Here is a 15632-nt window from a genome sequence, read left to right on the forward strand (position 1 = left end):
TGATCAACACATGGTGGTCCATTCGGGCAATAGGCCAGATGAGATGCATGAGTATACTCAGACTGTCAGATGGATTCGGGATACCTACATGCAACAATACATGAGTGTCCTAGTCGAGCCATGCTTTGCATATCGAATAAACAATGCATTTCAAGTATAATGTAGTGTATGCAATTGTCCAGTTCTACAAAATAATGTCCCGAAAAATGTCAAATAGCAACAAACAAACAATGAATAAAATATCAAGGCCTAGTCCAACAGATTATCCTCGTATCTCCAATCAGGTCGTTAAATGTCGTTAAGTATAATCAAGCCAATACCGCGGGGTCTACATCTCGTCTCGTCGAGGAACGAGCGAGCCACTGCATATACCTCTCTGTCGATGTCGCATGAGAGCATCGCCTCTTGCAAAACCTTTCCCACTATCGACCCAACAAGAAGCATCAGCAATCGTTCCGTATTACAATCCGGACGAGGGATAACTCACCAAGGACAAGGGAAAGGTTTCGTCCCGCTATGTATCCTCATGTGCCTCCTGAGGTCATGTTGCCTCACGAAAGCAGCATGACAATCATCCGTATTGCAAACGTATGGTTTATCCTCCAAGTGAGTCTGGATGTGAGAGTGGATAGCTGATTTCCTCGGAAAATGCCTCTCACATCCTTCGATCAGGCATTTGAACCGTTTTACCGGTTGTCCAGTCACCGATCCATCGAGAGTCAAGAAAGTGGTGTATAACTTCTCTAGGAATGCTCGAGGTAATCCTGCGGGTCCGTTGCCAGCAGCGTCACCATTCCCACCTCCACTGGCTGATCCGGCGGAGAAGGAGGTCCGAGGAGGTTGGATGACCAATTGCGGTTGACCAGGTAGCTGAGCCAGTAAAGCGGGGTTGGAGCCGAGCTCGGTGCCGGATAGGGTCCGTTGCATCATTGACACAGACGAGAGATCAGGTCCAAATATCAAGGAAGGTTTGGGTGAAGGTTCTCTCGAGGTCAACATCATAGGCTGAGATTGGTGTTCCATCTTCGGCAGAGGTTCAGGAGGTCCAGCTAGAAGTGCGGGGTTGATGAGCCCTTCTTCGGGTGACGAGGTACTGCCTTTACCCTTCTTGGGTGTCTTGGGCTTAGGCTTGGGACCAGGTTTCAATCGCTTGCCAATCGGAGGGTACTGTTGCCTCTTTCTTGGGGTCTCTGGACTGATAGGTGTAGATTGCGTCCAGCCTTGTTGGTTGTCACTCATGGGTTCACTTGGGCCAGCTACTGCGAGTGGACCGAAGAGTCCTCCTTGTGATAGCGAGTGAGCCATCGGGACGGGAGGCGGGGGAGGGACATTAGCCATGGTGTGGACGAAGGGTGCTGACACCGACCGAGGTGCTGAGGGGAAAACGGGTATCTCGTTCGAACGCATTTGGTAGTTGAGGAATGAGGTGGAAGCGTGTCGCTGGGGACCAGGAGGGTGATGAGGATGATGTTGAGACATACTTAGTCCATGACCTGGAGCGGGGGGTGGGCCAGATTGAAAGTTGAAGATTTGAGGTTGGGCGGAATAAGTTTGTGCAGACCACGCTTGGATATCCATAGGTTGAGTAATGGTGGGAAGACCAGGTTGGTAGTTCATGGTCATGCCTGGTACAGGCGGGTATTCCATCTGTTGGAATTGAGGTTGAGGAGGGAGGATAGGCTGGGTAGGTAATTGAGATGAAGAAGGCGCACTGAAAGTCATTCCTTCTTGAGCCATCATGGGGGTCTCCACGATGGTCGTCAAAGTGTTCTGTCGGTATCCTTGGTTGCTCGGGAAAGAGGCGATGGACATCATTGATGTGGAAGGTGGCATGACGGATGTCACTTGCGACATCAAAGTCATATCACCCTGAACCTCGTTCGGTCCAAACGCCCCTTGATCCTGTTCTGGCGAGGTGTAGAACAGACCAGCAGGCTGTTGAGGAGTACAGATGGGAGAACCGCCACCGGGAAGCGTGGGACTAGGCAGCTGAGAACGCGATGGCATGAGCTCTGGTAAGCTGGTGGAAGCAGGTACAGGAGGGTAGACTTCGGGGAAAGATTGCAAGGTAGGTGACATGATTTCAAAGGAAGTGGACGCTGTCATGGCTGAAGACGCGGAGACGTTTCTGTCTTGTTGATACAGCTGAGAAGGACCAAGGTGGATGGAGGATGAGGAGACAGCTCGTGATAGGGGAACGCTGGTGGTGAGGGATGTCGAAGGTTCGCCTGTCCTTCTGCGTGAAGCTGATGGGGATAATGGCATTGTATTGGCATCATATGTTGCTTGCCTTATCCTCTTCGTTGGTCGATGTGCACCAGAAGGGGTACCTAAACCAGATAAGACCCTTGACTTCTTGGCACTTCGAGGGACAGTAGGGGACTGAACGGGAGTGGGGTCGGGCATAGCGACCATAAGCGGGGTTGACACATCCTCCGACTGAGGTATTTTGGAGGGTGAACCGAACTGGATCCCATCTTCGAAAGCACTGAGATCGATATCCTCTGCGTTGAGCCCGTTGAAGTCCATCCCATTCCAATTCGCGTTGGCTATCCTCACAGGAGTCGGAGCGACAGATACAGGTCTGAAACCGAGGGTAGGTGTCCGTGTTCGATGATCGGGGATCACAAACGAGCTTCCAGATTGGAGGGAATGTATACCCGATTGAGCATGCATGGAGGTCATTGGTGAGATAAGGAATCCCTCGGTGCGCATTCGCCTGAGTCCACGATCATTGGGTGTCTTTCTGATGGTGTTGAAAGGTGAGGTGGGGTCGAAGTGGGGGAAGGCGGATTGGACGGGAGATGAGAGGATCTGAGGTGTTCCTTGGACGGTGTCGAAGATCTCCCCAAAGGATGGAGGGGCGATGGGAGATGACATGATGGACAAGCTGTATGATAATCTGTGTACATTTTGATCGTGGTAATAGTATGGGTATGAATCAAGCAATGATCAGTATCGGTATCAGTGCGTGGTTGTGTCAAAGGGATCAGGGTGTTTTGTGTGTGCACGTCGTTACTATTGAAGAAAGGGTTACTCACCTAAACCAGATAGAACAAACGCACTGACACCGATATCTATCTTCCTCCTAGCAAATGGTTGTATTTGGAAATCAAGCTAGGCAAGAAGGGCTGGAGAGAGGAGGGTCAATGTAGACCCAGCCTTTCAATATGTATATATCCAGGTGACGATGACTGTTTTCCTCGATGGTCTCGCGTGAAGTGTGACTTGTTTGTCTCGTCGATCACGTAGTCAAGTTGAGATTGTCGATTGGTCAAAAGGGGAATATACACAGGAGGAATTTATCGGTGGATGAGTGGCTTCGAGTCTGGTCCAGTTGGAATGATAGAAGGAGAGAGAGGAAAGATAGTGACCTCCCAATTAGAGGTGAAACAGGAGGATGATCTGGAGTGGACGAGATTACAATTCTTCAGGAGTTCGAGTATGACGAGGTGAAACAGTGGAGCGAAGTCCTTTTGAGAACTAGGTGAGGGTGAGATCGGTGTTGTCTGAGTAAAGAGCGTGGTTGTATAAATGAACGTGAGGGGTTGTGTAGTTTTATGAATGAATGACTGAATGATTAGGCATCTGGTTTGTTTATGTCGAAAATCGAGTTTTGACGATTTTAACCGATAGTCCTAGCTTTATTTCTGGTAAGATTGTAGTTTCCAAAAGAGTGTGTGTTGTATGTTTCGAGGGTATAGTAGTGGGTCGATGATGGCGTTGAGATCAACAGGTAGATATGGATGGTAGCAATGATGGATAAGATGAAGATGAAAGATAGGATGATGGTAACAAGCGATCACGATACCGATGTTACCCATTCGCCTCTGCGTAATCAAATGTTTTGGCGTGTGTACCTCGCAGTCAAAGTAAAATCATTCACGACTTCACCTGATTAGAAGATCTTACGTACTGGATTGGATTGAATTCTAGTTGCTCACTTTCATCTCGGAGTAACTACGAGCTCAACTTTACATGCAAAGGGTTGGTCATCCCGAGGGAAGTACACGGTATCATATCCTTATGTGCCGATTCTCGAAAGAGGTTCAATAATCAATCTCTTCTCGAGAGAACTCAAATTCTGAATACCCTTTTTATCTATGTATCCCTTTTCAATGCTTGCGGAAGAGATTCTGACTTGTTTACTTTTTCAAATGTGATCGGATCGGAACCATCGAAGGAGTATGGTAACGTGGGTTGGGTTCAAACGGAAAATGATGATTCCATCCGATGGAATGTTTACTCTTTGTCCCTGCCGATCTAAGTTTTCCGAAGCCAGACCAACTCGACATCCCTGAGACACCATAGAGCTTTACGGACAGTCAGGGAAAGGTGTGCTGAGACGTCATTCTCACTCTTGAGCCAGACAGACAGAGACAAACAATTGCATTGGAGCTAGTCCGCTCCGAAGGCGGTCAAGATGACCATCCGACATTGTCTATTGAAAACTGTAACATAGTATCGAGAACAATGTATCGATGTCCATCTGAATGTAAGAAGGGGAGGTCCGCTTGACCACCATACAGGATGTGTAACGATCAATGAAACAATTCAATGCAGCTTGGAGTGAATGCTGATTGGAATTAGATGTTTCGTTTCATATTTTTCGTGTCTTGTTGGTTTGTTTACATCTCTGATTCCAGGTGAAAGAACACAACAAGAGCGAAAAAGAAAGCAGGCACGTCGGTTGGGATGGTATGAGTATGACGTATAATATGTGCCACAGTCACCGGGAATAAGCGGTCAAAGCGTTGTTACATGTATGCTCGCTGAACAATTCTTACGTAAAAGAGGTCCAAGTATCTCAGATTGAGTGAAGTGATGTTGATATCGACTGATGAATTGGCCCCACCCCCACTCTGTTCCCCGCATTTCTATCTTGATCATCTCATCCCTCCTCGCTCTCCTCGTGTTCATATATACCACATAATCAAACACCAGTCATGTCATCCTCAGCAGATATACCCATAGATCCATCCTTACAACAATTACCATCAGCTACTAGCCCGACATCAAAAACGGGTGGTACCAAGCGAAAAACCAGAGCAAGTGGACCTTCGACATCTACATCCACCAGTCCAAGGGTGACCCGACGCTCTAATGCTCAGATCGAGACTGCTCCATCTGGTTTGGAGGGGGGAGAGCCAGCTAGAGGAGAGGAGGAGAACCTGAATGGATATTGGGGTCCTAGTAGTTCTGTGGGTCGTCTTGCTTCTGAATCATGTATGACAAGTGACGTAGGCTTATATGACCTGCTCAGAAACGCGCTAGGAGATCGTCACCTACTAAACGGTCGAAACCTTCCGCTGCGCAGCATGAAACGGCTGGGGGAACCTCTCGATCAGAAGGGGGAACTCGAAGACCGTCGATACCTGGAGTAGAGGATTCTGCGTCTGCCGCTACTCCTGCGAAGAGAAAGGTGAGTCCTGGGTTGTAGATCAAGATCATAAGCCAGATAATCGTCATCTCACAATATCTCCTCATACTCTGTTGTTTTGATACTTTACGCTGACTGTATCTTCTCTCGTCCATCAGTCATCCGGTATATTCCCTTACTTCCCCCTCTATCCCGTCGGTCTAACACCCTTCCGCTATCCATGCTTGACCCCCTCCCAGCCCAACCCTCCCGCCGGGGATCCGAATGACCCAAATTTCAAGCCTTTCAACCCGCACGCGCCTGAAACAACCACCAGTCATCCTGCTCCTCCTCCGTCTCAGCCCATAGATCCCCAATTGTCCGGATCATCCGTCCCTCAGCCTCCTCAGCATTCTTCGGTGAACGATCAACCACAAGCGCAAGATCAGATACCTCATCCACATCTTGAGACGACAGGTAGTCAGAGTCAGGTCAATACGATGATGGACCAGAATACCGCGGCGAGCGCAGATGCAGCATATGAGTCCATTTCGGCGTTATTATCTGCCTCTCAGGGGGTTTATCCAACGTTGGATTCGATTGATTATGGTCCAACTTAATGAGAAGAGGAGCGGGTCGGGATGAAAGGGCGCTTGGTCAACGTCCGAATGAAACGGAGACCACATCGTGGTATAATACTATTATCTATGAGGAAATTCAGGATTAGAGGGACAGTGTCACATGATGATAGTTGTAGAGGGGTAATATCAGATGAACAACTTTGTATAGTCAGTGAAGATACTTCAATGAGACATCGTACGACACATGTATGACATAAATCGCAAGTCTCCCTCTCATACTACGTTGACCGTTCAAGAGCGATACTTCCGCATGTACTAGACACCTCATGACGTACAAAATCTCAAGTAAAACCCGTACAAGGGGGAAAGAAGGAACTCGGTCATTCCCAGCAATATATCAGACTACATCTTCCTCTTCTTATTCACCACTCTCCTCTGACCCAATTTCCTCTTCCCCTTGACCTTCTCCACTTCATCATAAGCTTTCTGCGTACCCGCACCAAGCAATGTTGCGTGGCCTGCAAGACAAACAAACCAGGAACTCACAAGCTGAGAGCCGTTCCTATCACAATTCATCGTAACCTCGAAGATGTCACTCACCAGTCTCCCTCAACAAATCATCCACAATAATCTTACTCCCACTCGTAGGATACCTCGCGCTTATCCCCCTCGCCAACAATTTCTCACTCAATAAAACCCTAAGCTCCTCTTTCAAACTCCTCACATCGACCCTCTTCACCCCTTTTTTGGATTTCTGCTTTTTCGTATATGGTAAATCCGGATCATTATCCTCATCATCAGAAAGTAGATCAGGATCTATATCTAGATCCATCAATTCCGCAGTTTCGAGTAACCAATTCTTATCGTGCGTGGCCTTGGATTTGGAATGTTCCGCCTTTTCGATCTCGCGTGCTACTCTGATTCGTTCTCTGAGGGAAGGGAGGAATCCACTCTCGATTGGTAGTTCGGGTAATTCGTGGGCTAATATGGTCAAAGCAAGATATCAGTGCTGAGCTATATTGCCTCACGCCATGTCGTCAATCGGAAGGGAGATGAAGCGGGTATACTCGACGACACTCACTCCTGCCCAGACTCTTCATCAAAGCCCTCTGAACCCCCTTATCCTCGGGACTACAAAGCTGCAGCGCAAATCCCTCATTCTTGGCTCTCGCCGTTCTACCACTTCGATGGATGTACGCATCAGCCGTTCGGGGGAGGTTGAAGTGTATCACATGGTCCACTTGCGGTATATCCAATCCTCTTGCAGCTACGTCGGTAGCTATTAGAATCCCATTCTTGGTGGACTTGAACCTGTCTAGGTTCTTTAATCGCTGTTTCTGCTGGAGTTGGGAATGTAAGGGGAATATGGGGAGTTGCAGTAGTGTGAATAAGGGGATAAGTCTTCGAATACCGTCTATGGAGCCGACAAAGACAAGCGATCGACCGGGATATCGAAGGAGGAAGTAGTATAGATATAGGTCCTATTATAATTCCAATTGATCAGCTGCGCCTACAGTGCACAGATCAATCTGTTGGTCCACCAGTTGATCTGAGAGATACATGCAAGAGTTCACCCACCTTATCAGAGACCACACACTCGATCATACTCTCCCTCAGAGTAGACACTACCCCACCCTCAGGACTGAGATCGATAACTTCAGGTTTGGCATCTCTGAAATCCAACTTGTCCACGAGATCCTCTGCGAACCTTCGGCATCAGCTGTTGGACTCAACGTGCATGGGTTCACTGAACGTACCCAACGTGGAACTCCTCTTTCCCTTCCCCTTTCCACCGAACTTTTGCCTCCTCTTGAGATTCTGCTGTAGATCTTTGGACAACGTAGCTGAGAAGACGAATGTCTGCATATCATCCCTGGCTTCAGCGTCTTCGAGCAATGTTGACATTTGGGCGAAGACGGGATCATCATCATCCGGCCCTTGGGTTGCACTGTACCCATCACATCAATCTTAGCTGAAGAACTCCATGCGAATCAGTGAGACTGGGACTGTGTGTACTCACGCTCCAGTTCGTTGGGTCAATCGAACGATATTTTCCAATTCCGCGAAATGCCCATTCTCAATCATCCTATCCGCTTCGTCAATTACCAAGAATCGTAATGTTCTGATTCCACTAGCTAGATCGTCATCCTATACACAAAATCGCATGATCAGCTTCTATATACCGCACGAGCACGGAGTCAGCTGATGGGAAATGGACATACCGCTTTGATCAAATCCCACAATCTACCAGGCGTGGCGACCAGGATATCGCACCCTCTATCAAGAATTCTCTTCTGCTTATGAGCGGAAAGCCCACCAACAACACTTCCAATACTGATTCGAGGTGGTCCCTTGGGTTTTGATGTCCCTTCATCCTCGTCTTCGACAGCAGTATTGAGGGTATGTTTGAGTAAAGCGTTTAGATGATCTACCACCTGAAGGGCGAGCTCTCTCGTGGGACATAAGATCAAGCCACTAAGGTTTCTCTTCTTAGATGAGGGGAGAGGTGTTCGAAGGAGATGAGAGAGGATGGGAAGCGAGTAGGCAAGAGTTTTACCGGATCCCTATGTGTGGTGCATATGTCAACTTGAAGTGTGCTCCATGGTTTGAGCCGGGGTTTGAGGTTGGCTTACGGTTTCAGCCACTCCGACTACATCTCTTCCCGATATACCTGCCGGTATGGCTCTTTTCTGAATCTCGGTGGGTTTGACATACCCAGCAGCTAGGAAGGCTTTCTTCAGAGATGTATGTAAGGAGATGTCCTGCCATTCTGGCAATAAGGCATCTGTACAGTACGATGTAAGCTGATGCTTAGCTCCGAAGGCAAGAAGAGAGAGACGCAAAGCTTACTGTCAAACGAAGGTTCCTCCTCGACTTCTCCGAGCTCACCATCGTCATGCTCTTCGTCATCCTCTGCGTTGATATCTTCTTGAGCCAAAGCAGCGAAGTCTGGAAATTCTTCTTCCTCTGCTTCTTGTTCTATTTCCTCATCCGAATCTGCTTTCTCTGAGCCCTCCTCATTGTCTTCCGGGGGCTCCTGGTCGAGGTCGTCCACAACTTCAGTTACTTCCTCAACAGCCTTCTCTTTGCCCTTCCCCTTCTTCTTGCTCCCCTCCGTAGCCTACCAACACGAGATCAGCTACTTCGACTACCACAGACATACGAATGAGCAGACTCACAACAAACCTAGCGACCCTGCTCCCTCCCTCACCTTCATCCCACTCTATATCAACATCATCCAGCTCCTCAAGCATCATCATCCCTCCTCCACCGTCTATACCGGAGAACGAGGACGTATTGACTGTCTTCCATTTCAGGTCGTTGGCCGCGATTCGGGCTCGTGGTTTGGGAGGTTGGGTAGAGGAAGTGTTAGATTTCGACTTGAGCTTCATCTTGGAACGTTTTATCTGCGCCATCTTGTTACGTGTCTGTATGATTGATCTGACTATGAGGCAATCAAGACAACAACGAGAATGACATGCAAGTTATCATGAACTTACTACAACAAATACTCAATACCTGCTGGTCACATCCACCGTACTGGTATTCCAACTTTTTGAACCGGTCATCTCCCAAATCACGTGATACAGATGGGTCCACAGATCTTTACGTAAATTACAACCGAACTTTGTTTTTGGAAAAGATATGGATGGATGCAGTACGAAGCAGTACGTATGCATCTCGAACTATATTCAGAAGTTATAGTCCGCCGTCCTTGTTCTTCAGGCGGATCCAATCGAGGGGCATGGAGCATGTAATCCCCTGAACTATATTTCGAGATATTCCAGACGGACTGGTCAATTGGTCGATACGTAACCAGCAAGGTATATAAACGATGCTTTTGGGCGAAATGCTATGTCTGACTTCTCTCAACTATCTCTTCTGACATCAAGTGCACATCCCTTGCCACTCATATTTATCTCGAGCCATACCAACACAATATGACATCCCATAAATATCGACCATCCGCTCTCACACTGAATCTCAAAATGCCATCCAATCCCTTCCTGCCCTCCTTCCACCGAAGAGCGGCGAAACGTGATTCGTCAGACCTCGCCTCGCCATACGACTCATTCACCTCCTCAGCATCTTCTGGCGAATCGTCTCCCGATTATCACACAATTTCGAACCCCCTTCAATGGGATTCGAAAGATATCGAATCGTACCTCCACCATGCGCTTGACGGAGAGGTCTTTGAGGAGAAACCGCCACTCACCATCACCTACGAAGAGGCGCTGGTGTCCGTCGGATGGCAGATGGATAATCCCCATATCCTCGCTGGGTATCGACAAGCCCTTGGGTCCATTAGGGGATGTATATATAGTATATACGGATGTAAGTTGTTCTATTCTGTACCCCCTTGTGATGTTTTCCTTACTGATATCGGAATGGTGGGGTGGGTAGATCTGCACAACGAAACTTTCAATATCCTCACTCATCTCATCGGATCAATAATGTTCATGATCATCTTCCTGGCCCATACGATAATCCAAGCGCTATCATCGTCAACTCGACTTCTCGATCCCTCTCGAATGGTCTTGATGAAACAGGGTGATGTATTTGCATTAAGCATCTATCTTACGGCATGTGTGGTCTGCCTGGGGATGAGCGCATCGTTTCATACCCTCAATTGTCATTCTGCGAAGATATCGCGTCGAGCCCATCGGTGCGACTACGTGAGTGCCCCTGCCCTGTTCTAATGCATTGTAAAGAAGAGACAAAGCCGTTCTGATTGGTCTTCTTTCGTAGGCGGGGATAGTCGTCCTGGGGATGGGCAGTATTTTACCGGTGATTCACTATGCTTTCCACCATCAAGAGCTCTATCAGATCCTCTACTCTGGTAATTACTTTTCAAATGTCAGTATGATCAGATTACGTGATGGCTGACCTGGAGCAATACAATGTGTACTGTAGGAATGATTCTCATCACCGGACTCATATCAGCTTTCGTGAGCCCGCCCACCTCCTTTACATCTACCGTACAGTACTGGTGAGCTGGACTGACAATCAGCACAAATTTACAGATCGTCCTTTCAAAGCGATACAGAAAACGTCGACTCCTCCGAACCTGCACATTCCTATTCCTAGGCTGTTCAACCATCATCCCCATCTTGCACCTCATAATTTCGGAAGGATACGCCCACGCCAAGAGGACTATATCGGTAGATTGGATATTCACCGCTGGGGGGATCTACATCCTCGGTGCATGTGTATAGTAAGTCTTCTCAGCCCGCTGCTGATATTCGGATATTTACAGCATACTGAGATAGTGACCCAATTGTATTCGCAGCGCAACCAGATACCCCGAGAAGCTCTATCCAGGCAAATTTGATACTTACTTTTCGTCGCATCAGATCTTTCATTCCCTAGTGGTGGTAGGTTGTATATGCCAATATATAGCTTTGAGAAAGATGATAGGGGAGAAAAACGCTGTGATGAGGTTGAATGGGGCGTATGCCTAGATAGGTCGTTCGGTTGATTGACAACTTGCTTAAATATATTCTGTAGAGGGAGGAGAGATGATTCGAAGCTATAGAGAGGTAGAAGTCACTTGTTATGATACTCCTTGTTATGCATAAATTACTATTTTGGACTGTATAAAGCGTGATTTGCAGGTCATCAGAGTAGGACCATAGATCGTAAGTCACAGGTCAGCCCTCAAGAAGGCAATGGGTTGATCACGGTGCCACATGGTTTTGATAAGTTTGCCACCAAAAAAAACCACGAAATGTCAAAAACACCTCCTCGCGCAGTGGAGGAACCCAACAAACACTGAGCAGCAGATAGGTCTTCTCCTTCTTCCTTATATCACTTCACCCCTCTTGTAGTCCTTCTTCTCCAAATCAAGAGAAACAAGTGAGTCGATTTTTCTCCTACCTTATCAGCTGATGGCTTCTACACGTTATACATGCTTAGAGAGTTACCTGCTAATTGCATTATCATTCTGTGCTATTAGGTGAACACCCAAGATGACCCGTACGTCCCTCTCCTCCCTTGCATCACACACGAAAACTCGCATAAATGATATAGAGTGGAACATTAGCTCATGTGAATTTTGGGATGGGGTATTATAGGAGGTGATCAGAGAGAACGAGATCGAGCCAAGAAGCTCAAAGAGGAGTGCGTATTCCATACTTCATCATGTACACCTTCTTTCCCTGTCCTTCGACTATAACGGTATCGTAAGATTCAAGACTGATACTGATGATGGATTGGTGTTACTCAGAGCATCGAAGGGAAAGAAGCTAGCAGGAAGTCCACAAGCAAGGAGAGAAGCGTGAGTGGAGTCTTTCAAAAGTCTTTCACCAGATCTTCCTCGTTGCAAGAAGTGTTCATAGTCAAGTATTTATACTAATGCCTGTGATCTGTACTAGCGATGCAAAAGCAGTCGCCGAGAAGTGAGCTGCCCTCAGCCCATCACAACTATTAGTTCATCAGGATATATTACGATTGACTAACCATCTCTATTCGTGTTTCATAGACAAGCCGTAAGTCATACCCAACCCCTGTCCACCCCTATCTATCACCTTTACCCCTCGCCTCGCTGATACACCACACCCACACACAAATAGGCAAAAGCAAAAGCCCGAGCAGAAGCCGAGGCTCGAGGCGAAGTAGCCTCGTTCGATAAGAAGGCGGAACAGAGGAAAGCGAACGCCCAGCAGCAGAAGAAATAGCGCAGATCTATCACATTGCATATATACATCATATCACTTGATCGCTTTGGATTTCATTCACTTGGGATGAATTTGTAAAACTACTACTATATCGTGGTCGTCATTCCGAACGGTAGCACTGACAAATGTCCATAACAACACCTGACAATCACTGACTCGAAGATTCCTACCAGGACGTTTTCTGCCGTCACGAGCAATGCAAGAAATCAATGACTATGCAATGCATCAAAATCATCATAAATGTACGATACAAGATACTCCATATGAATGATGAAAGAATGTGTATATGAATCATGATAATGAGAATAATGCTGATTCACGTAGATTGATATACTTCTACCTTCTAATCATCTAACGCATGATCAGGCACTCCCTCCCAAAGATGCGATCTCCTCTCGGACTTGATGTTCAGATTCAATCTTCTTGACCTGAGTTCTCTCTAGTACCTCTCCATTGGCCAATCTAGCTTTGAGGTCTTCAATAGCCTTGAGCTGTATTGTTAACACAAAACTCAGTTACGCCCCGACGAGATAATCCATGTCGAGAGGGAAACATCAGCACCGAGCTCACCTTCTTAGTCAAATTCCTAATCTTCTTGGCATTCCCCTCATCTCCGCCTTCCTCATCTTTCACCTCAACCTTGGCAATCTCCTCCGCAACCTTCTCAACCTTGTCCTCCGTCACATTTCCATTCTCACCCTTGCCCCTCTTCCTCGTTCTCTTTTTCTTATCTTCCACTGGCGCTTCCCTAGGTGCTGATCCGGGTGGAGGCGCACCGGGAATGTACCTTCCAGGGGGTTTGCCACCTCTGAACATAGGTGTGGGCGTTGAAGCTCCTGAAGAAGGCTTGTCGTCGTCCCTTCGTGAGTATATATCAGAGGCGACTGTTCCTCTTGCTCCTGGCGGTCTGTATGCTCCAGCAGGTTTGGACTCGGCTATACCACCAGTCCCATCGGGGTATCAGTTCTGCTGAGGGACACAGGACAGAGGGATAAAGGCGTTGAAGAGAAGGAACTTACATCCATTAGTGGTATCTCCCTTCTTGCCGTACTTTGCCACACTCTCATTAGGCTCAGGAGCCTTGGGCACGACAGGTGGGAACGGTTGGATATCCTTCACCAGACGAGGTGAGAAGGAAGCTTGGTAGAGTTCCTCGACAGGTTGGATATGCAGTAATTGACCGCCACACCACCAGATCTTCACTCCATTATCTACTCTCAGACGAGGTGATAAAGTAGCCGTGAGGATGTATTGACCGCATGGTGAGAATTCGCAATGAGATGAGTTGGATGCTCTGAATAACCACCACACGTCAGTCATAATCTCAGACGGTCAGATTCGCAGGAGTTCGTCTCGATTGCCAAACTGCTCACTTGAACTCTGCAACCTTGTTTCTCGTACTGACATCCCAGACATCCACACCACCCGCCAAATTACCAAACCCAGCAGACAGAAGCAATCTACCCTGAGGTTGGTACAACAGGAAATTTCGATGTTGAGAGCCGAACGAATGCACAGGTTTGGCTTTCATGTCAAACAGCTGTACTCTGGCAGGCATATCTGGAAAGCACAAGCACGAGTAATGTATCAGCTTCACTCTCATTTACAAAGGACTTGTAGCTAAATATTAGTAGAAACTCACATCCGTAGCAGACGACGAACTCCCGCGAGTTGGGCGACCAGGTGTAATCGTATATCGGGCCTTCTTTATCTAGATCTACCAATCCGTCGAACGAACCATCCAAGCTCACTAGGTAGAGGTTGGTTTCTCCGTAGTACGACTTCCCAGTTGCGTCCACATCTGATTGAGCTAAGAAGAGCGCCTAAAAGCAAAGCATACTGATTCAGTATCTGTTCCATATTCGACTTGTCTCGAGGTATGGATGGGTGGGAGGGCAGAGAACAAGGCTCACCTGAGTACCAGCGTTGTTCCATTTCACATGCAATTTATCAGCCTTATAGAAAGCCTTCCTAGCCATCGTATTTGGCAAATCCCTAGTTTCCGTCTTCACCTCTCCGTTAGCCTCGCCATTTGAAGTGGCAACTTTGCCCAGCAGACTTGATAGAGAGTACAACGAGACCGAGGCTGGAGCTCCCTTCTTCTCTCCTATCCAAATTGCCACCGCTGGTTCTTGATGTGGACGGATCGGTTTAGACGAAGTGACACCCTCAGCCAAACTCGTAGGGGAAGATAGGAATAGCCCTTTCACACCTTCCACCCGCACTCGGACGATGGGTTTAGGTGAGAGAGGAGGAGAGAATATGGAGATGTCAGATGCCTGGGGACGGAGTAGGTGAGACTCGTCGGACGTGATTATTGGTTCCCTGCGAGTCATCAGGAGAATGAGCCATTGGGATTTTGGCCTGGGGACGAGACAGCTGAGACTTACCATCCGTCCATATGCTTCGAATGCCATCCAGTGACTTCATCTCCCGTCTTCACGTCCCACGCTTTAACGTTCCTGTGCATCTCCCCGCTATCCTGTTTGACCGGTCTTTCAAAGGTAAACAGGTTGGTGGACAACGGCGAGAAGCTTAGAGCGATGACATTAGGCTGATTGATGGTGATGGTAGATGAGGATGAGGTGGACGAAGAGGGCAAGACATGGACACTGAAGTCAGGTCAATCATCAGCTTGAGCATGGCCGAGTATAGAGCTTGGCAGCTGACTCACTTTGACCCTTCGGCATATGCGAACCATTCTCCATCAGGCGAATGGGCGTAACATCGTGCAGCTGTGGTGTCGCTACAACGATTACGAGTCAGCTTGGCAAGTCTGATTGCAGCTGAGAACTGACACTCACGCAGGTATCCTACTTGACACCTCCCACGAAGGTCCATCTGCTATACCAGCAGTTTTCTGCGCTCGAACTGGTCATGCAGAAAAGTCAAGTCAGCTAGTGTACACCGCGTGAGCTAGCGAGGAGGCATCGCTGGGATGTCGGGAAGCTCACAGGCATATTGAGTAGCAGCCATTTTGCGCGATCCTCAATTCAACGGTGGGTTGTCTGAATT

The 15632-nt window shown here is 47.8% G+C and overlaps 6 protein-coding genes across 6 annotated transcripts; 3 read left to right on the forward strand and 3 right to left on the reverse strand.

Annotated features, from left to right (window-relative positions):
- Window positions 1-328: 328 nt before the first annotated feature.
- I302_104060 (uncharacterized protein) lies at window positions 329-2880 on the reverse strand (the record flags this gene model as incomplete). Its single annotated transcript, XM_019189423.1, has 2 exons — window positions 329-422; window positions 488-2880. The coding sequence occupies 2 exons, from the start codon at window positions 2878-2880 to the stop codon at window positions 329-331; spliced, it is 2487 nt and encodes an 828-aa protein (XP_019048985.1).
- A 2066-nt stretch (window positions 2881-4946) lies between these two features.
- On the forward strand, window positions 4947-5979 carry I302_104061 (uncharacterized protein; the record flags this gene model as incomplete). The annotated part of the gene is made up of 3 exons (XM_019189424.1): window positions 4947-5201; window positions 5264-5422; window positions 5539-5979. The coding sequence occupies 3 exons, from the start codon at window positions 4947-4949 to the stop codon at window positions 5977-5979; spliced, it is 855 nt and encodes a 284-aa protein (XP_019048986.1).
- Window positions 5980-6342: 363 nt separating this feature from the next.
- I302_104062 (uncharacterized protein) lies at window positions 6343-9356 on the reverse strand (the record flags this gene model as incomplete). Its single annotated transcript, XM_019189425.1, has 10 exons — window positions 6343-6458; window positions 6541-6921; window positions 7022-7421; window positions 7519-7640; window positions 7698-7888; window positions 7961-8088; window positions 8163-8504; window positions 8574-8725; window positions 8791-9061; window positions 9120-9356. 10 exons carry the CDS (start codon window positions 9354-9356, stop codon window positions 6343-6345), a joined length of 2340 nt encoding a protein of 779 aa, XP_019048987.1.
- A 573-nt stretch (window positions 9357-9929) lies between these two features.
- Window positions 9930-11402, forward strand: I302_104063 (uncharacterized protein; the record flags this gene model as incomplete). The annotated part of the gene is made up of 6 exons (XM_065869788.1): window positions 9930-10275; window positions 10345-10616; window positions 10690-10780; window positions 10855-10889; window positions 10965-11155; window positions 11231-11402. 6 exons carry the CDS (start codon window positions 9930-9932, stop codon window positions 11400-11402), a joined length of 1107 nt encoding a protein of 368 aa, XP_065725860.1.
- A 507-nt stretch (window positions 11403-11909) lies between these two features.
- Window positions 11910-12617, forward strand: I302_104064 (uncharacterized protein; the record flags this gene model as incomplete). Its single annotated transcript, XM_019189427.1, has 6 exons — window positions 11910-11916; window positions 12015-12060; window positions 12167-12217; window positions 12315-12338; window positions 12422-12428; window positions 12513-12617. 6 exons carry the CDS (start codon window positions 11910-11912, stop codon window positions 12615-12617), a joined length of 240 nt encoding a protein of 79 aa, XP_019048989.1.
- A 362-nt stretch (window positions 12618-12979) lies between these two features.
- On the reverse strand, window positions 12980-15593 carry I302_104065 (uncharacterized protein; the record flags this gene model as incomplete). The annotated part of the gene is made up of 10 exons (XM_065869789.1): window positions 12980-13108; window positions 13188-13552; window positions 13637-13911; window positions 13991-14177; window positions 14260-14440; window positions 14531-14942; window positions 15008-15229; window positions 15292-15363; window positions 15422-15488; window positions 15572-15593. 10 exons carry the CDS (start codon window positions 15591-15593, stop codon window positions 12980-12982), a joined length of 1932 nt encoding a protein of 643 aa, XP_065725861.1.
- Between the last annotated feature and the right edge of the window lie 39 nt (window positions 15594-15632).

This window comes from Kwoniella bestiolae, chromosome 2 (assembly GCF_000512585.2).
Source record: "Kwoniella bestiolae CBS 10118 chromosome 2, complete sequence".
In the NCBI taxonomy this organism is placed as follows: domain Eukaryota; kingdom Fungi; phylum Basidiomycota; class Tremellomycetes; order Tremellales; family Cryptococcaceae; genus Kwoniella; species Kwoniella bestiolae.